Below are 26,717 nucleotides of genomic sequence, written 5' to 3'. Positions count from 1 at the left end.
TGTGAAGCCATGGCCAAACGCTGGAGTGCCACTTCTTTTGTGGCACTCGCACTGCTATGCTGCTTCTCTGGGACCAAGGTAGAAGCTTGGCTACAGAATTCATCTCCTGGATATACATACAATCTACCAATGGTCGACAAAAAAAACAACCAACAAAATCCGCCAAGTCAAAATCCGCCTCCACCGCCTCAAAATCCTTCATGGCAATATGCTCCCGGTGATGATATGCCAGGCAAGTCCGATTATCTCTTAATGCCTCCGACATCTTACAATCCTCCAAGGTCAAAAAAACTCCTGCAGCGGCAAGTGACACCAGATCTCCCAAGGATGGACACTGATGGAGTGTCATATGGCTCATCGATGAACCCAAAGCTCCCACCTCCTCCATCACAGCAGAATCTTGTCTCCATGTTCCCACCTTTCATCCCTAATCCCCATCCACAGCAGAAGCCTTCCACCCTCTTACCACCGTGGGTTCCTCAACCTCCAGTACAGCAGAAGCCTCCAGGCTTCTTACCACCTAGAGTCCCTCAGTCACCAGTAGACCAGAATCCCCCAGTGTTCTTACCACCCACGGTCCCTCATCCTCCAGTACAGCAACGTCCTCCAGGAGTCTTACCACCACCTAAGGGCGGCCCTCCATCGCAGCAGAACCCTTCATCCGGTGTACCACCTGTGAGCTCTGGTTTTCCGTCCCAGCCGAATCCTCAAGTCATTTTACCACCTGTTGAATCATATCTTCTACCACCAAAGAATCCTTCATTCCTTCAACTACGGAGAAATCCACCACTCTCTCCACTACAGCAGAAGAACCCTTCATTCCCATCACAATATGATGGTCCTTCTCAACTACCGGTCAAGGACTATGCAGTTCCTCGAGGCTTTCCTGATCAGTCAGCTCATAACCCTCAATCCAGAAGACAGCAAATGCAACAATCGCCAACACAGAAATCTTCCCCTTATGATCCCGGCATGCAGAGCTGTGACGTGGCAGACACCCAAAGAGTCCCATGTGGAAGTCATGGTATCTCTGCTGCTATGTGTGAATCTATCAGTTGCTGCCATGATGGCAGACAGTGCTACTTTGGAAAATCGGGTGAGTTTTTTTTGGGTTTTTTTACTACATAGCTCTCCAAATCAATTTCAAAATCCGTTGTTTGTTGTATTTGCGGTCAATGACCTGCATAACCGGCTTAATTTGAGGGAGTCGGCAGTACTAAATTCAAATGGTTGACATTATCATTGTATCTGCCAACACATTAGCTTGCTAATCTATTGTGTCTTGTACAGTAGCCTGACCAAATCATTCATTTTGTCTGTGTTGGTTTAGTGACTGTCCAGTGTACCAAGGATGGCCAGTTCATTGTGGTCGTGGCCAGAGATGCCACTATGCCCAACATTGACCTGGGTACTATTTCCATGTTGGGAGATGGTCAAGGCTGCACACATGTGGACTTCAATTCCGCCTTTGTCATCTACCAGTTTCCTGTGACTGCATGTGGCACCGTCATTTTGGTTAGACATTATTTTTCATTCTTTTGACAGCAATACGATGACTGCATGTGGGTATTCACATTGTCACAACTTGCAGGAGGAGGCAGGGGGCATCATCTATGAGAACAGGATGACTTCCTTATATGAAGTGGGAGTTGGGCCTCTGGGTGCTATAACCAGGGACAGCAGCTATGAGTAAGGGATTTTCTTCAGTGGATAAACAATATTTTCTAAAAAATCCACCTCAAGCCACTTTCTTCTTTCAGTTTACTCTTCCAGTGTAAATACACAGGCATTTCCGTTGAGACTATGATTGTAGAACTTCAACCAGCAGGTCATCCTCTCTCAGTGGCGGTTCTGGGTCCCATTCGTGTGGAGCTCAGGTTGGCCAATGGACAATGTTTTTCCAAGGGCTGCATTGAAGGTATGTGCACATGCACACCCTACACAAGCACCCCACCACACCCCTCCCACACACAGACACTCCTGGTAACCTGCTTTTGTTTGAGAACGTGATAAATCTGCCCTCACAGAGAATGTCGCCTATAGCTCTTTCTATACGGATGGAGACTACCCTGTGAACAAAATCTTGAGGGATCCCGTGTACGTGGAGGTTCATATCATGGAAAGAACTGATCCCAACCTTGTCCTCACTCTTGGTCGCTGTTGGACCACCACTAGTTCAAACCCTCATAGTTTGCCTCAGTGGGACATTCTCATCGATGGGTAACATAAAATCAAAAATTCAAAATTTCTAAATCTAGTAAAGTTTACATTATTTTAAACCAGGCTGCATAAATTCTCGATTGTTTACAAATCCTCTGCTTTTCTCTTTCCAGATGTCCAAACAGGGATGATCGCTACATGACCACCTTGGTTCCAGTTGGTCCGGACTCTGGTTTGGTCTTCCTAAGTCACTACAGGCGCTTCATTTTTAAAATGTTTACTTTCGTGGACCCCAGCTCTCTTGTGCCACAAAAAGAACATGTAATGCACATATCCACATAGGAATATCCTAAAAAACTTCTGTAAACTACTTATCTACAGCATATGTTTTCTTGCTCCAGGTCTACATTCACTGCAGCACATCGGTATGCGATGTAGCTGCTGGCTATTCCTGTGAGCCAATGTGTTTCAGGACAAGTAAGGAATTCCACCTGCAATATTCAGAATGTCTGAAGAACGCACACTCTTGATTCTAACCACGTTTACATACCTGTTTGCGTATCCAGAGAGAGATTTGAAGTCTATTCAGAAGAAGAAGGGTTCAAAGGTCGTGGTGTCTTCGGGACCTCTGCTCATGAACACGTCCTGAAAAGGAAAAGGAAGAGATTCCATTCGGAGAATCTTCATTAAAGCATTTGGAATGTGAATATTGTGTTATTTGTGAATATATGTGTTATTATATTACTAGTGGCGTGGAATGAAAATGTTGTGTATAGCATTGTAATGGAGCCAAAAGTAGTGTGGGTTTGCCATGTAACTTGAAGAGAAATTTGTATTACTGTAGACTCGTAGATGTCATTGTAAGAGATTTCAAGAAATAAACACTGTGGAAGCTGCACACTGTTACTGCAGTGCACCACGATATCCAAAATAAATACTTTCTTTACTTTCCAAGTGTGCATTATGCTGTTTTTCTCTCACACTGGAACTATTTGGATAATGGTTTCATTTATTTTTGAACAATTCCACATGTCCAAAAAGGAGTAAGAAGAAGCAAAGCTTATTTAATCCTACCCCTCTCCATTTCACTTCCATTGCTAATATATTTGTTTACTTCCTGTATTCAACATGTAACTTTTTACCAAGACAAGGGCAAGACACTACACTGCAACTTTAAGAAATTCCTGGATCCAGACATTGATCTGGATCACCCTCAAAATCCACAAAAAACGTCTATATCCCATTTCTGACAATTGTTCAAGCTATTCAAGTATTCAAGTTATTTTGGACACAAACATGAGTTTGAATAATGATGAGTACATTAAAATTATAGTGTTATTATTATTATTATTATTATTATTATTATATTATCCATCCATCCATTTCTTATGCTGCTTGGCCTCACTAGTCACAGTAGTATGCTGGAGCCTATCCCAGCTGACTTCAGGCGGAAGGCAGGGTATACCCTGGACTGGTTGCCAGCCAATTGCAGAATAGTATATTATTATTAACAATATTAGTAAAATAACACAACATTTTTAGTTTGTTTTCTCAAAACAGCACTGATGCACAGATATAAGTAATCATTTGAGTTTGTTAATTAAAAACATAATAATAAGATGAACACAAAAACCTGTAACATTATTGATTTTTTATTATTGATACTATAATACAGATATACTTTAGTCACCTAGTTTACAACAGCACACAATAATAGTTTAAACCAAAGTGGCGGTAATAGGTTAGAAGGAGGTTGGTAATGGTTTAGTTTATTTCAAACATGCTTCACAATGTTACATTGATCACATGTTTACAATTTCATACATGTGAAATGAATCATCTTATTTCAAAGTGATTTTCATTAACTTTATGAAAAAATGTTTGATTCACTTCTTCTTTTTGCTCAAAATCTCCTAAATGACTCATCCTATCAGCTGGCTCCTTCCTGACCAAGTTGGATGATCATTTCGCAGCCAATATGTCGAGCTGACCGGCTGGTCAGTGTCCATGGTCACCCCTGCGCAGAGCACTCAATCCAGGGCAAATGTTTGGCTCAATCAATATGACTGATAAATGTATCAGAGACTTAAAATGATTTTCCATACATTTTCTATGCCCCATATCTATCTCCTTAACCGCGGGTATGCTGGAGCCTATCCCAGCTGTCTTCAGGCGAGAGGCGGGGTACACCCTGGACTGGTCGCCAGCCAATCACAGGGCACATATAGACAAACAACCATTCACACTCACATTCATACCTATGGACAATTTGGAGTCACCAATTAACCTAGCATGTTTTTGGAATGTGGGAGGAAACAGGGATACCTGGAAAACAACTCCATAAATAGATTCAGAGATTCAAACCCAGGCCTTCCCCATCTCCTGCTTGTGTGACCAACATAACTATAACCACTTGTCTACCATGCGGTCCTATGTTAGTATTCATCCATCCATTTTCTATACCGCTTATCCTTAAGAGGGTCGCAGGTATGCTGGAGCCTATCTCAGCTGTCTCTGGGCAAGGGGGGGAGGTACACCCTGGACTGGTATGTTACTATTAATTTTGTAGAATTTTTACAAACATGGTTATGTTGCAATTACCAATTGTACCTGGCAAAAATAAGAAAATAAATACCTGAACTCAAGGTCAGAATAATTATTACTAACAAGGTATTTTTTCTTAGCAGGCATTTCTTTGTGACTTGCCAAAATGCGGTTTTACAGGTTTCCAGTAAAGTGTTTTGTTTCTGTTGGAAGATCATTTTGTTTATTTTAATGTAATAATCTAATTTAGACAGTAGTGTCCAAATGTGTCCCAGTGGCCGTTTCTGGCTTGCAGTTCATATTTTACTGGCCCATACTACGAATATAAAATGAATTAATAATATATGATCTCCTGTGACCCTAGTGAGGATAAGCAGCATAGAGAATGGATGAATGAGCTATATTATTAGATATTACACTAATTTGTCACCTTTACCTGTAACACACAGCTAAGCTGTGGATGTTTTGTTCAGATCATTTACACTGGATTGGTTTTAGCATCCGCACGACATGTATCAAAATGGCCTAGGACCTAGGTTGAAAAAAGTCTGGACACCCTTAACTAACATTTATTCTCCGTAGATTTCCGTTTTTGCAGTTGCAACCTTTCAAAGAAGATGAACAGTATATCCATATCCATGTATATCCATATTGCTCTCTGCATTTCACTACTTGTGAGATGGAAAATTGACTTTGAATTTTAAAAAAAAAGCACTGTTAAAAGATCTCAATTTCCAAATAAATTACTCCTTAGACTAAATGACTAAAAATTACAAGGACGATTGTATAAATGTTTACATTTGTAATCAACATTAGTCTTATCTATCACTGCTATTACGATTAAGACTTAAGAAGGATCATGAGTAATAGGTCCATCTATGATCTCAGGGTAGCGGAGAGGCTTTGGCCAACTGATTGCTCCACAACAGTACGGTTATAAATGACCTATGCACACTTAAAATAAACAGTCGATGACCAACTTGGTTCACTAAGACCTTTGAAAAGGCCACAACGTTCTATGTCACGCTGTCTCGTTTCCATCCTCACGACCTCGACAAGCTTCCAAAAAGCATAAAAATGCATCCAGCTGAATGTTCTTTTGAGGGGATTGTAACATAACAACCCCCCCCCCCCCCCTGAAGTTTCTGAGTGGCCATTGAGAGAAGGAAGGCTTGGTTGATTGGCGGTTGCTTTTGCACAAGAGGTGGAGTCACATCAATTGTAGTCACATATAAATATGGCAGCACACATATGTGGTGCACTTGGGGACATTCCAGGTCTAACCGGTGTGAAACTATGGCAAAGCTCAGGGGTGTTACCTCCGTAGTGGCAGTTGTGCTGCTGGGATTTCTCATAAGGACCGAAGCTCAGAGTTGGTATCCAAGTAGACGCCAGGAACCAGTAGCATCACCGGTCAACGGTAAAGGTCAAAACCCTGGTCAAGGTCAGGGCCAACGACGCGATCCACCAGTCCCGATGCCAGTCGAACCTGTCTGGCCCCCCTACTGGCCCCCTGACTACCCTGTCCAACAGGGACAGGGTAATTATTATCGTCCTCCCTGGATCTGTGATGTGGCGAAACGCGAACGAGTCCAATGTGGGATTTCTGGTATCTCTAGGATGTATTGTGAGGCCCTTAGGTGCTGCTATGATGCAGGACAGTGCTACTATGGGAACATGGGTGAGTTTTTCTATAGAGCTATAATATCTGTGTTTGTCTGTCTGCCGATGTCAGTTGAATCTGTTAAGGAGTCTCTCCTGTCCGGCCATAATGGCTCCTTGACTACACTGTCCAACAAAATCCAACAGGTCAACAGCAAGGCAATGATCAGGTTGCTCAGATGACACCTATGAGTTACGATCAAGCTCCCCAAGACCAAACAGTTGCGAGGCAAGCTCCCTCCTGGAGCTGCAACGTCATGAAAACGGAACGAAACCAATGTGGGGCTTATGGTATTTCTAGGACGTCTTGCGAGGCCCTCAACTGCTGTTATGATGCAGGCCAGTGCTACTATGGGAACACGGGTGAGTTTCTTCATCCAGTTAATGTTTGAGTTTGTCCTGGTGCTGATACCATTTGAAATGGTTACAAAGCCTCCTGTTGGGTGATAATGATTGTCCAACAAAACCCAACAGATCAACAGAGAGCCAATGATCAGGCTGTTCCGATGGACCATATGCGTTTCGACCAGATGATGCTTGACAGAGGGAAAACCGTAAACCAAGCTCCCTCTTGGAAATGTGATGTGTTGAAAAACACACGAAACCAATGTGGGGCTCATGGTATCACAAGGGATTCTTGCGAGGCGCTTAACTGCTGTTATGATGGAGGCCAGTGCTACTATGGGAAAACAGGTGAGTTTCTCCATCCAGCTAATGTTTGTGCCTGTCCTGGTGCCGATATCATTTGAAATGGTCCGGGAGCCTCCAGTTGGGTGATAATGATTGGCCAACAAAATTCAACAGCTCAACAGAGAGCCAATGATCAGGTTGCTCCAATGGACCGTATGCGTTTCGACCAGATGATGCTTGACAGACAAAAAACCGCACAAGCTCCCTCTTGGAGATGTGATATGTTGAAAAACACACGAACCCAATGTGGGGCTGAAGGTATCTCTAGGGCTTCTTGCGAGGTGCTTAACTGCTGTTATGATGGAGGCCAGTGCTACTATGGGAAACCGGGTGAGTTTCTCTATCCAGCTAATGTTCGTGTTTGTCCTGGTGCTAATAACATTTGAAATGATCAGGGAGCCTCCTGTTAGGTGATAATTATTGTCCAACAAAATTCAACAGCTCAACAGAGAGCCAATGATCAGGTTGCTGCAATGGACCGTATGCGTTTCGACCAGATGATGCTTGACAGACAGAAAACCGCACAAGCTCCCTCTTGGAGATGTGATATGTTGAAAAACACACGAACCCAATGTGGGGCTGAAGGTATCTCAAGGGCTTCTTGCGAGGCGCTTAACTGCTGTTATGATGGAGGCCAGTGCTACTATGGGAAACCGGGTGAGTTTCTCTATCCAGCTAATGTTCGTGTTTGTCCTGGTGCTAATAACATTTGAAATGGTCAGGGAGCCTCCTGTTGGGTGATAATGATTGTCCAACAAAATTCAACAGATCAACAGAGAGCCAATGATCAGGTTGCTGCAATGGACCGTATGCGTTACGACCAGATGATGCTTGACAGACAGAAAACCGCACACCAAGCTCCCTCTTGGAGATGTGATATGTTGAAAAACACACGAAACCAATGTGGGGCTGAAGGTATCTCAAGGGCTTCTTGCGAGGCGCTTAACTGCTGCTATGATGCAGGCCAGTGCTACTTTGGGAAAACGGGTGAGTTTCTCTAGCCAGCTAATGTTTGTATCTGTCCTGGTGCCGATATCATTGAAATGATCAGGGAGCCTCCTGTTGGGTGATAATGATTGTCCAACAAAATTCAACAGCTCAACAGAGAGCCAATGATCAGGTTGCTGCAATGGACCGTATGCGTTTCGACCAGATGATGCTTGACAGACAAAAAACCGCACAAGCTCCCTCTTGGAGATGTGATATGTTGAAAAACACACGAAACCAATGTGGGGCTGAAGGTATCTCAAGGGCTTCTTGCGAGGCGCTTAACTGCTGTTATGATGGAGGCCAGTGCTACTTTGGGAAAACGGGTGAGTTTCTCTATCCAGCTAATGTTCGTGTCTGTCCTGGTGCCGATATCATTTGAAATGGTCAGGGAGCCTCCTGTTGGGTGATAATGATTGTCCAACAAAATTCAACAGCTCAACAGAGAGCCAATGATCAGGTTGCTCCGATGGACCGTATGCGTTACGACCAGATGATGCTTGACAGACAGAAAACCGCACACCAAGTTCCCTCTTGGAGATGTGATGTGTTGATAAACACACGAAACCAATGTGGGGCTGAAGGTATCTCAAGGGCTTCTTGCGAGGCGCTTAACTGCTGTTATGATGGAGGCCAGTGCTACTTTGGGAAAACGGGTGAGTTTCTCTATCCAGCTAATGTTCGTATCTGTCCTGGTGCCGATATCATTTGAAATGGTCAGGGAGCCTCCTGTTGGGTGATAATGATTGTCCAACAAAATCCAACAGCTCAACAGAGAGCCAATGATCCGGTTGCTCAGATGGACCGTATGCGTTTTGACCAGATGATGCTTGACAGACAGAAAACCGCAAACCAAGCTCCCTCTTTGAGATGTGATGTGGTTAAAAACACACGAACCCAATGTGGGGCTCATGGTATCTCTAGGGCTTCTTGTGAGGCGCTTAACTGCTGTTATGATGGAGGCCACTGCTACTATGGGAAACCGGGTGAGTTTCTCTAGCCAGCTAATGTTCATGTCTGTCCTGGTGCTAATAACATTTGAAATGGTTAGGAATGGTTAGGAAGTTGGTTAATGGTTAGGAAGCCTCCTGTTGGGTGATAATGATTGTCCAACAAAATCCAACAGATCAACAGAGAGCCAATGATCAGGTTCTTCCGGTGGAACCTGTGCGTCACGATCCACTTCGCCGAGACCAGCTGCTGCTTGACAGACAGAAAACCCCACACCATACTCCCTCTTGGAGATGTGATGTGTTGAAAAACACACGAACCCAATGTGGGGCTGAAGGTATCTCTAGGGCTTCTTGCGAGGCGCTCTATTGCTGCTATGATGGAAGCCAGTGCTACTATGGGAAACCGGGTGAGTTTCTTCATCCAGCTAATGTTCGTGTCTGTCCTGGTGCTAATAACATATGAAATGGTTAGGGAGCCTCCTGTTGGGTGATAATGATTGTCCAACAAAATCCAACAGATCAACATAAAGCCAATGATCAGGTTCTTCCGTTGGAACCTGTGCGTCACGATCCACTTCGCCGAGACCAGCTGCTGCTTGACAGACAGAAAACCCCACACCATACTCCCTCTTGGAGATGTGATGTGTTGAAAAACACACGAACCCAATGTGGGGCTGAAGGTATCTCTAGGGCTTCTTGCGAGGCGCTTAACTGCTGCTATGATGGAGGCCAGTGCTACTATGGGAAACCGGGTGAGTTTCTTCATCCAGCTAATGTTCGTGTCTGTCCTGGTGCTGATACCATTTGAAATGGTTAGGAAACCTCCTGCTGGGTGATAATGATTGTCCAACAAAATCCAACAGATCAACATAAAGCCAATGATCAGGTTCTTCCGTTGGAACCTGTGCGTCACGATCCACTTCGCCGAGACCAACTGCTGCTTGACAGACAGAAAACCCCACACCATGCTCCCTCTTGGAGATGTGATGTGTTGAAAAACACACGAACCCAATGTGGGGCTGAAGGTATCTCTAGGGCTTCTTGCGAGGCGCTTAACTGCTGCTATGATGGCGCCCAGTGCTACTATGGGAAACCGGGTGAGTTTCTCTATCCAGCTAATGTTCGTGGCTGTCCTGGTGCTGATACATTTGAAATGGTTAGGAAACCTCCTGTTGGGTGATAATGATTGTCCAACAAAATCCAACAGATCAACATAAAGCCAATGATCAGGTTGCTCCGTTGGAACCTGTGCGTCACAATCCACTTCGTCGAGACCAACTGCTGCTTGACAGACAGAAAACCCCACACCAAGCTCCTTCTTGGAGATGTGATGTGTTGCAAAACACACGAAACCAATGTGGGGCTGAAGGTATCTCTAGGGCTTCTTGCGAGGCGCTTAACTGCTGCTATGATAGAGGCCAGTGCTACTATGGGAAAACGGGTGAGTCTCTCTATCCAGCTAATGTTTTTGTCTGTCATGGTGCCAATACCAGTTGACACCATTATAGAACCTCCTGATTTGCCATAATGGCCTCTTAACGACACTGTCCAAAAAATTCCAACAGGTCAACAGCAAATCGGTGATCCAGTACTTCATAAGGACCAGACCAATGTAAAGCAAGCATACCCATATCCCTCCTGGAGCTGTGATGTGATGAGAAGCATGCGAAACCAATGTGGGGCTCCTGGTATCTCTAGGACATATTGTGAGGACCTCAACTGCTGCTACGAGGCAGGCGAATGCTACTTTGGGAACATGGGTGCGTTTCTTAAAGTCTGTCTCTGTCCTGGTGACAATACCAGTTAAAACTGACAGGGAACCTCCTGTTTGGCCATAATGGCCCCTTGACTACACTGTCCCAAAAAATCCAACAGGTCAACAGCAAGCTAATGAGCCAGTTCTTCATAAGGACCCCGCCCGTTACGATCAAACCCAGAAGACGCCTGATGGACAAAAACCCGTGAAGAAACCACAAACACCTTCTCCACGGAACTGTGACGTGCCGACAAGCGTACAAGTGCCATGCGGGGCTCCAGATATCTCAGGAAGTGATTGTGATGCTCTTAACTGCTGCTACAATGGTGGCCAGTGTTACTTTGGGAACACGGGTGAGTTTCTCCGTCAAGCTAATGCCTTTGCCTCCTGAGACTGATGACTCATATTACCTATGTTCTTACAGTGACTGTCCAGTGCACCAAGGATGGCCAGTTCATTGTGGTCGTGGCCAAAGATAGCACTCTTCCCAACATTGACCTGAAGACCGTTTCCCTTTTGGGAGACGGTCATAACTGCAAATATGTGGACTCCAATTCCGCCTTTGCCATCTACCAGTTCCCTGTGACTGCCTGTGGTACCGTCATTACGGTTAGACTTCATTTTTTAAGCTTACAACAATACAGTGACTGCATGTGGGCATTCACATCATCACAACTTCCAGGAGGAGACTGGTATGATTGTCTATGAGAACAGGATGACTTCCTCGTATGAAGTGGGAGTGGGGCCTCTGGGCGCTATAACCAGGGACAGCAGCTTTGAGTAAAGAATTTTCTTAACTGTAACAAACTGAATGCCCTCTAACAATCCACCTAATGCCAATGTTTTCTTTCAGTTTACTCTTCCAGTGTAGATACACAGGCATGTCTGTTGAGACTTTGATTGTAGAAGTTTTACCGGTAGAATCACCTGTCTCAGTGGCTGCTTTGGGTCCGCTCCATGTGGAACTGAGGTTGGGCAATGGACAATGCTTTACAAAGGGCTGTGTTGAAGGTACACGCACACACAACCACAACCTGGAAACCTGCTTTGTTTGAAAATGTGATGACATGAATCTGAATCTGCCCTCACAGAGGATGTGGCCTATAGCTCTTTCTATATGGATGGAGACTATCCTGTGACCAAAGTCCTAAGGGAGCCCGTGTATGTGGAGGTTCAACTCATGGAGAGAACCGATCCCAATCTTGTCCTCATGCTCGGTCGCTGTTGGACCACCACTAGTTCAAACCCTCACAGTGTGCCCCAGTGGGACATTCTGATCAATGGGTAACATAAAATGGATGTTCATCAGAAAATTTCTCATTGGGTTGACACATTTTAAATTACCGTCATTTGTTTCTCTTCCAGATGTCCAAACAGCGATGATCGCTACTTGTCCTCCCTGGTTCCAGTTGGTCCAAGCTCTGGTGTGGACTTCCCGAGTCACTACAGGCGCTTCATTTTCAAAATGTTTACCTTTGTGGACCCGAGCTCACTAGAACCGCAGAATGAACAGGTACCCCATCTAGTGGTGGGATGACAACAGATGGTACTTGTGACACAAACACTTAGTTGATTTAGTTTTGCATTTGACTGCCATAAAACAACACAAGTATCATACTGACTGACGTTTTATATTTGGGCTATAGTGATTTCTATGCAAGGGTGGCACGGCGGTCGAGTGTTTAGCATGCAGACCTCACAACTAGGAGACCAGGGTTCAATTCCACCCTCGGCCATCTCTGTGTGGAGTTTGCATGTTCTCCCCGTACATGCGTGGGTTTTCTCCGGGTACTCCGGTTTCCTCCCACATTCCAAAAACATGCTAGGTTAATTGGTGACTCCAAATTGTCCATAGGTATGAATGTGAGTGTGAATGGTTGTTTGTCTATATGTGCCCTGTGATTGGCTGGCGACCAGTCCAGGGTGTACCCCGCCTCTCGCCCAAAGACAGCTGGGATCACCCGCGAGGAAAAAGCAGTAGAGAATGAATGAATGAATGAATGATTTCTATGCAAACCAGCTTGTAGCACAAAATTACTTCTCAAGTGAGTCAGAGCTTTTCCTTCTGTCACTCACACACACATCTCTGACATAGAGAGACGTTGGCAAGGGAGCAAATGACAGACAAGGATTTTTGATCAGAAATAAGTAACATGCCAAAGTGTTAATTTTATCTTTGACTTTCTTCTAAAAATATTTTTCCAAAAATGTGTCTTAAGAAAGAGGGCTTGCCTTATATTCAGAGTTTTCTTATATGCCATTGTCCTCGTCTAGGTGTACATTCACTGCAGTACATCTGTCTGCGAGCCTTCAGCCGGCTACAGCTGTCAGCCGTCATGCTTCAGAAGGAGTAAGCAATATATTTTATGATGAATACACATGAACGCCAAACTGTAGTCTAACTATTCTGTGTGTGTGTTTTTATTTCCAGAGAGAGAGGTGAAGGATGAGAGCCAGAAGATTGCAACGCCAAGAGTTGTGGCCTCTATTGGACCTGTGGTCATGGTTAAACGCGAAGAGTAAACATGGCAGTTGCAAACTTTGTGAAAAAGTATTTCATGAAGAATTGAAAGAACATGATTTATCCTTCATATCCTGACTTAAAGAGTAATAATACCAAAACACAGAGGCGGCAAACGTGCACTGCAATGAGAATAAAATGGATTCTTCAAAGTCAAACTTGTATTAAAAAGAGTTTTTATGTGCTGTAAATACTCCCTGATGACCTTTTTCCCTATAATTGTCCACTGTAAATTATAATAAATACAGGCTATTTTGATTGTCTGGATATAATCTCGTAATTAAGATCACAGCAATACGTGTAGTTGTTGCTCTCCAAAATAAGACATAACAAACCCACTACATACATTTCAACTGGAAGCTAACTCTAGCAAGACCAAGGTAATGAGCTTGCGAGGCTAGCAAACACAAAGACAAAACAAAATATTCAGAGATAAGAGCTCTTAAATGAGACACATGACACAAATTTACTACTCGCCAAAACAGACATGAAAAAGAAAACAAATGCTAGGGAAGCGGTGATTGAAATGCTGGACCAAATGGAATGGATCCAAGAAAAATGAATGGACCTTGAAGGGGAAAATCAAAAAGAACTAATATCTGCACATATAGACAAACAACCATTCACACTCACATTCATACCTATGGACAAGTCAATTAACCTAGCATGTTTTTGGAATGTGGGAGGAAACCGGAGTACCCGGAGAAAACCCACATGCAAACTCCACACAGAGATGGCCGAGGGTGGAATTGAACCCTGGTCTCCTAGCTGTGAGGTCTGCACGCTAACCACTTGTCCACCGTGCCGCCCGAAATAAACATTTTTTAACCACAATTATTGTGTATATGTCATCTAAAATCAAAGATGCAACATGAGTTTTTAAAAGAAAGAGGGGGTTCACTTCCAGACAAAGCTGACTAAAATACAAAGAGAAAACATATGACAGCGCCGCAGAAGCCACTCATCAGGGGTCTCAAACTCAACTCAACTAAGAACATGAAGGTTCTTCAGAACATAAACTTTTCTTGCTTACCTGGCACCAAAAGATTCTGGCTTCGCAGCATGCCTGTGGAACCTGCGTGTTTGCACCGTAATTGTAATCAGCGTTCTGTCTCGTGACCCCGATTCACTGTTCAGTTCAGTGTTGGCTATTCCTTGTAGAATTAAAGACCCTGTTCCTTTTAGCAAGCTGAAGTACTTCTGATCGTGTCTTGTGGGACTCAAGTTTGTAACAATACTGTACGTACATACGTTAATCCTTTGTTAATCACTGTGAATTGGTTTGGGAAAGGAACATACATTTTCTGTACCACTTATACTCAGTAGGGTCACGGTCAGGCTGGAGCCTATCCCAGCTGTCTTCAGGCGAGAGGCGGGGTACACCCTGGACAGTTTGAAAGGAACACATAGTGAAGAAAAACCAGACCTGAGTAATTAATGACCACTTATGACTGATTGTCAAACCGATGAAATTGAAATGTTTGCTGGTGCACTTTGCAGTGAAAACAGTCCTTCAAAATAGACATGGACATTTTTATTTGGACCAAGTCTTTCCGAGCTTTTTATATTTTGCAGTTTACAAAAACATGATTATTACAATAGAAAGTGAATTACACAAAGCACAAAACCTACAACAAAACATTCAAACAAAATTGAGTCTTGTGTTGTTCGCCTCCTGTTGCTGCCACTGAGCCAACAGAGCATGGCCAACACATCACTGGTGCGAATTCCGTCTCCTCTTCCCCTCAGTCGGACTTATCCTTCTTTTTGGATCCTCTGATCGGAACTTTGTTGACCACGGCAGAACCGACGGCTGTCACGCCGCCAGCTACGGCGCAAACTCCTCCCTTGACCAGTCCCACACCTGCTGCGGGCACGGCGGCAACTGAGCTGACAGCCGTCTTGGTGAGGTCCAGGCTCTTTCCTCCGATCCACGTCACGCCAACCACGGTCGCTCCTAAGGCCCCCGTGGTGGCACCGTACAAGCCTCCCGCCAACCTGCCCAACATGCCCGTCTGAGTCTGTGGGTGCTCTTTGAGGGTGTCTGGTGGGAACCAATAAATGTGACATGTAACTTAAATGTACTGTAAAATAAACTGGTAACCTATGCCCTGCATTTTTGCAATAGGTCCTTAAAAACACCCCTGTCATACAGAGGATGTTTAAAAAGCAGTTTGGGATTTAGTCCTTAAAAACAGCAAAATGCTGCTGCAATATACTGTAGTGGATCACTATATGAAATCACAACAGAACATACGAAGATTATTTGATGTGCATCTTTCCAGTAGGTCCTTAATTTTTTTTTTATTGCACTGTATAGAATATTTATTAAAAATCCAAATGCCAGACTAGCTAACACTGGAGGATTTGCTTACTCGCTGCTACACTTTCTTTGATTAAGTCCATGAGGCGGCCACACTCAATGATACAGTTCCGGAGGCCGCATAAAATTGCAGCGTGTGACGGATTTGGCCCCCAGTCCTGAGCTTGACATATGTGGTCTAAACAGTTAGCAACGCAAATACACCTTACAATGAACATATCCAAATCGAGTCCAAACTGTGAATATTTAAGGTCAAGCACCGTGGTTATTGCAGCAGTGCCTTAATCCTCTTGGGTGTGACATTTGACCAGAGCTGCACAGATGTTACTGGAATCCTCTTCCACTCCACTTCCACATCTTGTGCATGTTAGACAGTGTGCTCCTCCACCTTCCTTCTGCTTGAGGATGCCTCGCAGGCGCTCATTTGTGTTCAGGTCTGGAGGAGACATACTTTCACCTTCAGCATCCTCAGCAAGACACTTGTCATCTTGGAGGTGTGTTTATGCTCCTTATCTTGTTGGAAAACTGCCTTTCAGAACAGTTTCTCAAGGGAGAGGATCATGGGATGCTTCATACTGTCACAGTACATGCAGGAATTCTCGTTTCCCTCAATGCACCGGACCTCACCAGTGCCAGCAGCATTCATGCTGCCCCAAACCATAATGGTACTACCACTATGCTTGACTGTAGACAGGACACAATTATCTTGCTACTCACTTGTGTTGCCAGCTAATTAAACAACGACGGCTGTGTGTTGACTCATTTTCAGTGCATTGTAAATCTACATTGCTATATGAGCTGTCAAATGACTACTCTTAAGTTTACTTTTTGTATTGTTCTTTGAGATATAGTACTGTTGTAAAAATATGGATGGCCATATTTGCATTGTAAGAGACTGTATGTTCATAACACAAAGTGAAGGAAAGATCTCCACATGTTCCAATGTACAATATGACGTGCATTAATCTTACAATATGGCTGAAAATTAAGAAAACAAAAACGGTTTCACTGACCTGAATCAACTGGTTTGTCATTGAGGTTAGCAGGTGTGTCCTCGAGCACCTGCTCTGCCTGACTCATCTCTGAAATAAGTGAGACAATTACTAAAACATTTACATATTCATATAATTAAAGAGCCAAAAGTTGCAGACATGTTATGCATCCAAATAAAAAGCATTAGTTTGTTTTATGTTTTATACACCGCATGGACAAAAGTATCAGAAATGGTGATGGTCATGACAATCAATTGTGTTCAGTGGGGTTGCTAAAAGGAACCTATTATGCTTTTTCCACTTTTCTGACCTATAAATGTTGTTTAGAATGCTGTATTATCGTGTCAAACAAAGCCAAAGCATCAGATAATGAGGTTTGATGAAGTTGGTTTCATAGAGTTTTTCCTAACACCAAGTTTTGTGACGTCAATGTGATCCAGACCTCCTTATATGAGCTGCAGATTACCAGCGCTCGGTCAACGCGGATCTATATATCCGTAAGTCCTCGGGAGCGCTTGGGAGTGTGACCAATTAAAATGGAGTGGGCGTGCCTGGAGGCGGGTTGCGACTGGAATAAATTAAACAAAAGCAGGAAATCAATGAAAACGCTGCAGTATCTGGAAGACTGAGAAAGCTTTATGTGCTGGTGATTGCGTGTAGGTGCTCTATAGGAGTCCACAACTCAATGCAAAGGGCTGAAAATGAGCACAATAGGTCCCCTTTATTGATGTCTTGATGCCACTGAGCCAAAAATGAACTGCACTCTTGATTTACTTGTAGGTGGTGTGACACTCCTTCGCTGATTTAATCCAAACCAATTGTATATACAATTGTATTTAGAGTTATACAATAACATTTACCCTCACACAAACAGCATGGACGCTACTCTTTGACGCTGAACTGTCAGAAAATCTGTCTCGAAGGGGACTGTCAGGCATATGTATGAGCTTGCTTGTGCCTCCACCAAGGGGACATGTTTTCTCGCTTGACAACTATGGATGTGTCTTTCCCATCTGCTTTTACAGTAGATTACCGTGTTTACAGTTTAAAAGCAATTGCCACTGTCAAAGACTATGATGCAGGCAAGTGTCACACCACCTACAAGTAAAACAGTGCATCTACTGTTGCAATAACCTCTGTCAATCAAAACTGCATTTCTGTGCTATTGCAGGACAATTTGCAAGACTCAACTTGTGTTGGATCTCTTTATATTGTGCAGGTTATGCATAGAGTTTCTAGTAAAAGTTTGGTCAGTTTCGCCACAAAATATTAGTTAAAAATGTCCTGAAAGAGTTTGCAACAGTAGTAGTGTTTGCTTTGGGGTGTGCTGTTGCTGATCCAAAAACTCGGAAGACCTGTTCAAACCGAGGCGTGGAGACAAAAGTTAATCAAACTAAAGTATTGCATAACATTACTTGTATTACATGTCGGCATAAAAAGGCGTTAATAACTGCGGGTGGGAGCATCACTCGTAAACAACTTATGCTAGCAAAGCGGTCAAAAGCTAACTTTTATGGTAGCGTCTGCTTACTACTTTTTTCCCCCATTCAGTGCCCTTTAATTGAATATTAAGAGATAAGATAAGAATTATCTGTGTTTGTATAGTACCTTTGGGACCAAATAATGTTCGAGATCACACGCCACTACACTGTACGTTAAGCCTCATCGAGCCCCACATTCGATGAATACATTTATTTAATTCTGTTTTTGTCAACTTTGTGAACCACTAGCAATAAGAGTTGTGGCCTTGTTTTCTTCTTTTATTAAAACAATAAAAAGTATAACGCCAATGTTATTGTCAGCAGTTGTTATGGCTGACATCCTGCTCGTGAACTAAGTTGAAACAATATGGCGCTGCTTACCTTATTTTTTTACAGTTACGAGGAAGAATGGTGAGATGTGCTGGGTAGTGTAATAAATAACGTTGAAATAATAATAATAATAATAATTCCGCGTCTGTTGATGCAGCCGATCAAAACGTTCCCTCTGTCAGTTGATGTCTTTTTCAATGGGGACGAGATAAGTCTCCACCCCTCCCCCGCCGCCCCCGACTGCCTGACAGATAGACACACACACGCACACACACTTTACATTAAAAATTATATTTAATGTATTGTAGTTTGTGGGAAAAAATAGCACCGGAAGTCTTTACAATCTGCCAATCTTTGGCAAACGGAAATGATTATTGTTATCGTGATCGATTTCAATCGAAGATCGTTGTCATTTGTTTATTGTAGAATAACACCTCAACTGAGCAGATTTGTCACAATGTTCACTTAATAAATAACATGTTTGTTGTGTTGAAAAAGTTGCGAACACATTTGTAGTACAATTGTGTATATTTGTTATGTATATGTATATGCATATTACCCTGTAGCATTTTTGTCATTTTATTTTGTTACCCTAGTTTTCGGTTGGGAATGGGAGGGGTGTAATACCACGTGACCCCTTGTTTATAAATGTAATCTTTTTTGCGCTTCGTGGAAAGGATTATACTTTTGTTTTGGGGTAAGATTAAGCAAAAAAAAAACAATGGTCAATGTTATTATTCAGTTTAAACACGTAGCTATGGATGCGTAATGGCTTTATCTGCATTTCCGGCTACGAATCGGAAGCAATATATCACGTGACTCAAACCCCCGTTTTCCCGCCTGTGTTTGTAATGGCTTCATTCGTGTCCGGAAGCAACAAATAACGACAGACATTTGGTCCTTGCTTTTTTTTAAAAAAAAAACAAACAAACAAGTAATTCTGGATGATTTTAAAATACATTTTAACATATTTTTCCATCCTGGTCGACACGTCGTTGCCGTCTGTTTGTTCCCGCAAACGTTCAACTCTGGAGACAACAGGTACCTTCATTGTGTTAGAAGTGGTTTTGTTCTGACATAATCACCACAGCTAAACAATGTGCATGTATCTCTAGTTAACATTAAAAGAGGGCTCTTTGTAGTCATTTGGGGTCATTTAAATGGTGTCGTGTGTGTGAAGGATGTTCAATGTAACTGGACATAAAACGGAGCCAAATATCGACAGCTTTTCAAAACAAAATAACCAGTTGAACAGTTTTGTTTTTCTTGTAGTGTGTTTGGCTATTTGTGTGTTTGAAAGCGAATGCAAAGAAAACATGCATGTCCCCAAGTGTATCATGAACTTGTAATGACTTGGTGATTACAGCAGAGGGCAGTCTAACCTCTCTGGTACCGAAGAAAACCTTATTTGGTCAGTAGGAATCAGTAAAAAATTGTATGTTATTGTATATTTTAAAGATTACACAGAGCAGAACCAAATACTTTATACAGAAAGTGTTAAAAAATTCTCAAAGTGAAATTATGAACAGCTATTTTCTATAATTGTTTCACTTCACTGGTTCTGACACTGTGCAAAATTTATTATCGTGACAGGCCGAGTAGTGGGTCTCTTACAGTGCTGTGGAGGAATTTTGGCCCACTCATCTTTGTAGACTTGTTGTAATTCAGCAACAGTGCAGGGTTTTCCAGTACTGCCCTTTAAGGTCATGCCACAGCATCTCAATAGGATTCAGGTCAGGATTTAGACTAGGCTACTCTAAAGTCTTCATTTAGTTTTTTGTCATCCATTCAGATGTGGACTTGTTTGTGTGTTTTGGATCATTGTCCTGCTGTAGTATCCAGGTTAGTTTCACCTTGAGGTCACGAAGAGATGGCCGGATATTCTCCTTCAGGAGTTTTTTGGTAGACAGCAGAATTCATGGTTCCATTCATCACAACAAGACTTCCAAGCCCTGAAGCAGCAAACGAGCCCCAGACAATCACACCATATTTTGCTGATAGTATGATGGTCTTTTTGCGGCATTACTAGGACACACACCTTCTAAAATAATATAGGTTTTGGGAATTTTGGCAAAATTTAGATGATCCTTAATGTTTGTAGGCTCCTGTTCTAGCTGATACAGGAACGCTACTTTGTTGCTGAAATAATATTGTCGTATGCCTTCTCAGCAACACAGTCACTGACATCCAGACATACGCAAGTTAAAAATCACACTTACAGCTTTATTTCTCCATGATTAGTCCATTGTTAAAAGGTCCAGTGTAAGCAGTCCAAACCAGCAATTTTCCCACTTTCCGGCAATTAACATAATTTCTCATTTCTTCCTGAATATCTTTACATTGCGGCATTATATCTAGTTTTTGAGGATCTTATGGTATATTCCACTTTATCAGGAAGCTCCTATTTAAGTGATTTCTTGATTGAGAACAGGTGGTTGGATGAATTGAAATATTGAAATCAGGTGTGATAAACCACAGTTGTGTTTTAACGGGGGTCCATGCAGGTCTGGATTTTTCCTCCCTTAATAATGAAGTTTCATTTACAAACTGACTTTTGTGTTGTCATTTACTAATATTTACATTTGTTTGAGCTGAAGACAAACACTTTTTCACACCACTTTATACTGAAATTACCAAATTGTGTTTTTTAAAGCAAATATGTCAACATTTTGTGATGTGAAAAAGTATCTCAAGACCTTTTTTTATTGTTTGAAAATGTTTTAAAAATTAAAAAAAACAGTAACCAGCCTATCTTTTAAGTATGTTCCAGTTAGACTAAGACGAAGGAATAACAAGGCACAAGAGTCATTAGCTGCCCTCCTTCCCCTCGGGAAGACCAGACAATATGCTAACACAAATTAGCACGAGCGGGGCTTTGTGTGTCAAAGGAAGGGGAGCCGCACAAAGGCACTACACACAGCGATGTGTCATTAGTGAGCAGGTGGGGAGACACAACATTGAGCTGTTGTCACTCCAGCCAAATGATGAACAGGTTTCCATGGCGACCAAGCCGCCTGTTGCCATCTCTCTTTTTGGGTAGGGCGGGGGGGGGGGACCAAATAAGTGGAGGGGGTTAAACACTAAGGACAAGCACCCCCAGGATGATGATCTGGTGACATGAATGGGAATGTTCCTTGGCGGAAACATCACGTTAATTTGTAATTTAGATGCTAGATGTGTTTTTGTATCTATTGTACGCAACTGTGTTATCATGCAGTATCATTTCTTTTGTATGACTAATGTGCTTTATTAGCCACCTTGTTGTACCAAGGGGGGTTGCATCTATTGGAGGTGTAGCGTTTGTTTACCCAATGGATGACTATAATACAGTATCTACTGCATGTACTTTGTTTTTACATACTAATATTATTTGAGTCCTGCCACAGAAATGGTAAGACATTGGCTCTTTTTTGGGGGGGGTAAGGGGCTGTATAACAGTGAGCGCTGAAGTGTGGCCAGTGTTCTAGGTCAGATCCTAATGATATCAGTGCAGCTCCACACTGCTGGTGGTCCAGTGCTTTGGTGGCACATCGGGGCCTTGACTTCTCCACTGTGAAGAACTGTTAGAGCAAACTGTGTTAAAGGCCAAACAAGAGTGGAAGGGGTGCTCACTCAAATCCTTTTTAAAGCCTTTTGTCATTTATACCAGGGTTCTTTTATCATTAAAAGAATGGTAAGAGCATTTGTAACACTATTTGGCCTTCTCTCGCCAGTTGTTTTTGACTTCCCAGCCACAGGTGCTCTACTAGAGCCAAGCATGCAGAGATAGTCTTTAAAAAAATGAAGAAAGATGTGAGTTGATGACCTCTACTCTTTTCACCTTAATAAGTAGGCGGCTGATTTATCGCCTGTACTCAGCGTCAGTGTCTGAGTGAGGGGATCCCTTGACAAAAGATGACCTCGGCATCCTGCTGTTTTTTAATAGTTTTTTTTAGGATGAGCTCCAAAAAGAACAGTAGTGTGTGTGTGTGTTGGGGGGGGGTTATTGCATTTTAAATAAGGCAATGAAGATTTGAGTGTCTGAAAATGGGTAAAAATTCCGTCTCAATGTGCCCTACAAAACACCTGCCCTAACAATTTTAAACACATTTTAGCAAAACAGTTTTGAGCAAAAATTTGAGCAAGACATTTGGAAAATATGGACGCCATCAAGCAAAGCATCCTTGCAGAGGAAAAGGCAGGATTTTGTAAATGATTGTCCATAAGTCACTGATCATTTGTGTTAGCATACTAAAACTGAGTGTATGTATGTTATCCAGTTCCGATTCTATTATATGCTAGCATGTTTTACAAAGCATTTTCAATACAACACATAGGGGCTTCACAAATGTTATAGAGTGCAACCTTGCTGAGCGTCATTAATTAGTTCCAGAAAGTTCAACTCTAACCGAAACAAATGGTCTAAATCAGGGGTCTCAAACTCAATTTACCTGGGGGCCACTGGAGCTAGGGTCTGGGTGAGACTGGGCCGCATCAGGTTTTCCAAAAAAAAAAAAAAAAACAAAAAAAAACGCATTTATTAAAAACAGAAAAATGAATTAACTTTGCTTCAGTTCCAATTTTCTACAAGAAAAGCTCTAATAAAACATTCCACTGTTCTCAAATATTTTAATTTTTCTACACAAAATAAGATGAAAAATAAATAAACAAATCAAGAGTAAAGAAAATCAATCAATCAGTAATAAAATATAATAATAATAATAATAAAACGGCAAATAATAAAAACTTAAGAAACTACATATAGTTGGTGGGTAGACAAATTATTTTTTTCAGATTAAAATTAACAAAGCATTATTAGAGCCCTGTAGACATGACAAAACACAACTATAGTCACATTTATACTCTTTTTATTTACAACATATTGCGCAACTGCAGGGTCTTGAGACACATGCTAACTCGCAAACTAGAGAGCTAGCGACCTAAACGGTAGCCTTCAAGTTATTTCCTTTAAACTTAAATAGCCAAAAACTTACCACTTCCACACGGATATGGAGGATAACTATTTATTTAACAGTTATTTAACCTTGAACCATGAACATTAATCAAACGTAATAATTTTTTCTGGGTACATGATACCATACAGCATCCATATCAAACTCGGGCCGCACTAACATTAAACTTTCATATCAAGGCGGGGGCCTCAAACTAGTGTCCTGCGGGCCGCGTGTTTGAGACCCCTGGTCTAAATGGTCCCTGGCCACTATTATACTTACTTGTATAAATGCATCAGTTCAGGTGAAACAAATCTAGATCTATGTCACTGTATAATCTTGTCCTGGTGCATCTGGAGAAGCAGCGCTGAGGGTTTATCGCTGAAGCAGCCATGTTTGATGTCCTTTTGTTTGCTTCTTCACTGATCATTCTCATTCCTACCCGCCCAGCCTAGCTTTGAAAAAGCGGGGTCTCCTCCTTACCTCTGCTCCTTCTTTATTGTATCCTGCCTCTGTATCATTTATCTCTACAGAGGGAGAGAGTGAGAGTGGGGGGCATCCTCTTTTTCTGTCCTCCAGCTGGGTTTGTTGACACATGGTCAATCTTGGTCCTCTTTTTTTTGTTACCTCTGCCCCTCAGCTAACCTCTCTGCTTTTCCTTGAACAGTAAAGCTGCCACAGCTGTGGACTGTATTAGCATAGCCTGAGAAGTGAGAGATGGCTAAAGGTGGTCCTGGAAGGGGGGTAGATGAGTGGGGGGGGGGGTCTACTAAATATATTGCAGTCATTAGCTTTTGTTCAGCAGTTAGTGGCTTTAAAGCATTTCACAGCATAGGGAATAGATCATTCCACTCTTAACGGAAATATGGGAAAGTGACGGTAGAGAGGGAGGAGGAATTAGCATGCTAAGAAGAAGACAAGAAAGAAAGTCAAAAGTGCATATTATTCATGACAAGTATTTTTTTTACTTTTGTCTTGACTCCAGGTGCTGGGATGAACAAGTCCAAGTCCAACGCGGATAAAAGATCCCAGCGGCCTGCAATCGCTCGACGAACACGCAGCTCCAGTACTGCACAGCCCTCTCAGTGCCAGGATTCTGGACTGGAAAAGCGAAGGAAGCAGCCAGACTCGGACCTGGATCAGGACCTCAGCCAGAAGACCGTGAACAGACAAGCAAGGCCTGCAAGGTGAGGAAAAATTTTATAATCCCACACATGGTGTTTTTGTGGAAAACTGTTGCGTCTTGACCTCCTCACCAGTGAAGCAAAGCAGACCAAAACAACCCCTGCAGCCTCCCAGCCAGGGTCAGCTCCGAATGGCTCTTCTGCCACCAAATCCTGCAATGGTCTGGCCGCTGTGGCCCAGCTGATGAAGCTGGGCCGCTGTAAGAATGTGGTCGTGGTGGCTGGAGCTGGAATCAGCACCCCCAGTGGGATTCCCGACTTCAGGTTAGCGTTTCTTTTAAACTTCTAAATAGTCACAATAGAGCCCATCCTCCGAGAAGATGTTCTTTGCCCTTCTCAGAACTCCAGGAACAGGCCTGTATGCCAACCTGGACGCCTACAATATCCCGTATCCAGAAGCCATTTTCAACATCGACTACTTCTCCAACGACCCACATCCTTTCTTCTCCCTGGCCAAGGCGCTCTATCCAGGAAACCACAAGCCTAACTACATACACTACTTCATCCGCATGCTGCACCACAAAGGCCTGCTGCTGCGAATGTACACGCAGAACATTGACGGCCTGGAGAAAGGTGAATGATGTAATCTTTTAAGTGACAATCGACACTAAGAGGGGGATTTGACCCAATACCGCTCAAAAAATGAGTGATCAATTATTGCTACTAGCAGCATCATTTTTGTTTCATTCATTCATTCATTCATTCATTTTCTACCGCTTTTCCTCACGAGGGTCGCAGGGGGTGCTGGAGCCTATCCCAGCTGTCTTTGGGCGAGAGGCGGGGTACACCCTGGACTGGTCGCCAGCCAATCACAGGGCACATATAGACAAACAACCATTCACACTCACATTCATACCTATGGACAATTTGGAGTCGCCAATTAACCTAGCATGTTTTTTGGAAACGTGGGAGGAAACCCGAGTACCAGGAGAAAACCCACGCATGCACGGGGAGAACATGCAAACTCCACACAGAGATGGCCGAGGGTGGAATTAAACTCTGGTCTCCTAGCTGTGAGGTCTGCGCACTAACCACTAACCATGATACATTTTCAAATATTCTCTTAAATAATCTAAAAAAAAAATTCCAGTCTCAAAACCAATGGAGCCTGAGGGCAACCCGTCTAGGCAGAAAGCAAATGCATCAAACAAAGCTCACTGGGATCGATTACTAATAATGGTTCTCCATGTTCTCCTCAGTGTGTGGAATCCCAGATGACAAACTTGTCGAAGCTCACGGCAGTTTTGCCACCGCTTCCTGCCACCTGTGCTACACGCCTTACCCGCCAGAGGATGCAAAGGTACATTCTGCCATCACTCACATTTTTTACATCTGCACCTTTTAACATCTTATGTCTCCTAGCACATCATCATGAGCGGCAACATCCCCAAGTGCACCTTCTGCACCGCAACAGTCAAACCAGATGTTGTGTTTTTTGGTGAGGACCTTCCTCAAAAGTACTTTCTCCACACGAAAGACTTCCCCAAAGCAGACCTACTCATCATCATGGGAACGTCTCTACAGGTGCTTTGTTTAATACTATGAGCTCCACCATGCAATTATTAAATCAGTCATGTTTCAGATTGAGCCTTTTGCCAGCTTGGTGAATACACTGCGCTCCACGGTGCCCCGCCTCCTCCTTAACCGACACGCCGTGGGTCCATTTGAGAGGGTCCCGCTGCGGAGGGGGGACCACATGGAACTGGGCGACCTGGCGAACACGGTGCGGAGGTTTGCTGAAATGCTGGGCTGGAACAATGACATAGAAGAGCTGATGAAGAGTCAGGAACAAGAGGTGAGCTATCTCTTTGAACCCGTTTCTAAAATAGACAACTGACTGGTGTGATCCCGTTTCTCTCAGCAGTTCATCCCAACATTGGTTAGCACCATCCCGTGTAGGAGCAGAGCCGGCCTTAGTGGCAGCGAGGGGTCAGACTCCGACACGGACAGCAAATGTTCAGCATCATCCTGCCCTAGCAACTGACAGGCGAGAAGTTGGAGACATGCATATTGATCTTAATCTTATTTCCTCATTTCTTAGTGAGGTTCATGTGTACAAAAGGAAAAACAAGCTCACCATTTTAAGCACTTGTATCACAAAAATCTACTGTCCACTCTTTATCAAGCTGTTCTTCTGATATAAACACTGTATTTTAAACAATATTTAATAAACCTTATGTCTACAATGTGTTTGTTGTGTAAT

At 43.0% G+C, this 26,717-nt stretch overlaps 4 protein-coding genes across 5 annotated transcripts; 3 read left to right on the top strand and 1 right to left on the bottom strand.

Moving 5' to 3' along the window:
- The first annotated feature begins 972 nt into the window (after nt 1–972).
- Nucleotides 973–2,943, top strand: LOC131131435 (zona pellucida sperm-binding protein 4-like). Its single transcript, XM_058076149.2, has 8 exons — nt 973–1,096; nt 1,331–1,515; nt 1,592–1,689; nt 1,761–1,918; nt 2,028–2,220; nt 2,334–2,481; nt 2,562–2,637; nt 2,727–2,943. The coding sequence occupies exons 1-8, from the start codon at nt 973–975 to the stop codon at nt 2,807–2,809; spliced, it is 1,065 nt and encodes a 354-aa protein (XP_057932132.2). The 3' UTR covers nt 2,810–2,943.
- Nucleotides 2,944–6,855: 3,912 nt separating this feature from the next.
- Nucleotides 6,856–13,400, top strand: LOC144898368 (zona pellucida sperm-binding protein 4-like). The gene is made up of 9 exons (XM_078790224.1): nt 6,856–7,059; nt 8,481–8,699; nt 11,177–11,361; nt 11,435–11,532; nt 11,606–11,763; nt 11,844–12,036; nt 12,118–12,265; nt 13,027–13,102; nt 13,184–13,400. Exons 1-9 carry the CDS (start codon nt 6,873–6,875, stop codon nt 13,273–13,275), a joined length of 1,356 nt encoding a protein of 451 aa, XP_078646350.1. The 5' UTR covers nt 6,856–6,872; the 3' UTR covers nt 13,276–13,400.
- A 1,398-nt stretch (nt 13,401–14,798) lies between these two features.
- tmem263 (transmembrane protein 263) lies at nt 14,799–18,613 on the bottom strand. Its single transcript, XM_058076697.2, has 3 exons — nt 18,451–18,613; nt 16,610–16,678; nt 14,799–15,317 (listed from the first exon to the last, which is right to left on the bottom strand). The coding sequence occupies exons 2-3, from the start codon at nt 16,674–16,676 to the stop codon at nt 15,019–15,021; spliced, it is 366 nt and encodes a 121-aa protein (XP_057932680.2). The 5' UTR covers nt 16,677–16,678; nt 18,451–18,613; the 3' UTR covers nt 14,799–15,018.
- A 621-nt stretch (nt 18,614–19,234) lies between these two features.
- On the top strand, nt 19,235–26,700 carry LOC131131731 (NAD-dependent protein deacetylase sirtuin-3). 2 transcript variants are annotated; one of them, XM_058076695.2, is made up of 8 exons: nt 19,235–19,440; nt 24,316–24,517; nt 24,590–24,778; nt 24,855–25,087; nt 25,714–25,814; nt 25,877–26,038; nt 26,097–26,309; nt 26,379–26,700. In XM_058076695.2, the coding sequence occupies exons 1-8, from the start codon at nt 19,344–19,346 to the stop codon at nt 26,496–26,498; spliced, it is 1,317 nt and encodes a 438-aa protein (XP_057932678.2). In that variant the 5' UTR covers nt 19,235–19,343; the 3' UTR covers nt 26,499–26,700. The 2 variants fall into 2 exon arrangements, with proteins under 2 accessions (XP_057932678.2, XP_057932677.2); XM_058076694.2 differs by having other exon boundaries at nt 19,237–19,440; nt 26,376–26,700.
- Nucleotides 26,701–26,717: the final 17 nt, after the last annotated feature.

The sequence above is a fragment of the Doryrhamphus excisus genome, linkage group LG1 (genome assembly GCF_037039965.1).
Source record: "Doryrhamphus excisus strain RoL-2023G ecotype Guam linkage group LG1, RoL_Dexc_Guam_v1.1, whole genome shotgun sequence".
Lineage (NCBI taxonomy): Eukaryota > Metazoa > Chordata > Actinopteri > Syngnathiformes > Syngnathidae > Doryrhamphus > Doryrhamphus excisus.
Note: the sequence above shows the minus strand (reverse complement) of the source record. Positions and strands in the feature narration are given on the sequence as shown.

What these genes read in the sequence shown, in the direction of transcription:
- tmem263 (XM_058076697.2), bottom strand. Translation starts at nt 16,676, where the DNA reads ATGAGTCAGGCAGAGCAGGTGCTCGAGGACACACCTGCTAACCTCAAT. An exon ending in TGACAAACCAGTTGATTCAG is followed by an intron (nt 15,318 to 16,609) that starts GTCAGTGAAACC and finishes GGTTCCCACCAG; the next exon opens with ACACCCTCAAAGAGCACCCA.
- LOC131131435 (XM_058076149.2), top strand. Translation starts at nt 973, where the DNA reads ATGCAGAGCTGTGACGTGGCAGACACCCAAAGAGTCCCATGTGGAAGT. An exon ending in CATGTGGCACCGTCATTTTG is followed by an intron (nt 1,516 to 1,591) that starts GTTAGACATTAT and finishes CACAACTTGCAG; the next exon opens with GAGGAGGCAGGGGGCATCAT. An exon ending in GCCAATGTGTTTCAGGACAA is followed by an intron (nt 2,638 to 2,726) that starts GTAAGGAATTCC and finishes TTGCGTATCCAG; the next exon opens with AGAGAGATTTGAAGTCTATT.
- LOC144898368 (XM_078790224.1), top strand. Translation starts at nt 6,873, where the DNA reads ATGGACCATATGCGTTTCGACCAGATGATGCTTGACAGAGGGAAAACC. An exon ending in GTGCTACTATGGGAAAACAG is followed by an intron (nt 7,060 to 8,480) that starts GTGAGTTTCTCC and finishes AAAATTCAACAG; the next exon opens with CTCAACAGAGAGCCAATGAT. An exon ending in TGGGACATTCTGATCAATGG is followed by an intron (nt 12,037 to 12,117) that starts GTAACATAAAAT and finishes TTTCTCTTCCAG; the next exon opens with ATGTCCAAACAGCGATGATC.
- LOC131131731 (XM_058076694.2), top strand. Translation starts at nt 19,344, where the DNA reads ATGATTTTAAAATACATTTTAACATATTTTTCCATCCTGGTCGACACG. An exon ending in AGACAAGCAAGGCCTGCAAG is followed by an intron (nt 24,518 to 24,589) that starts GTGAGGAAAAAT and finishes CCTCCTCACCAG; the next exon opens with TGAAGCAAAGCAGACCAAAA. An exon ending in TGAAGAGTCAGGAACAAGAG is followed by an intron (nt 26,310 to 26,375) that starts GTGAGCTATCTC and finishes CGTTTCTCTCAG; the next exon opens with CAGTTCATCCCAACATTGGT.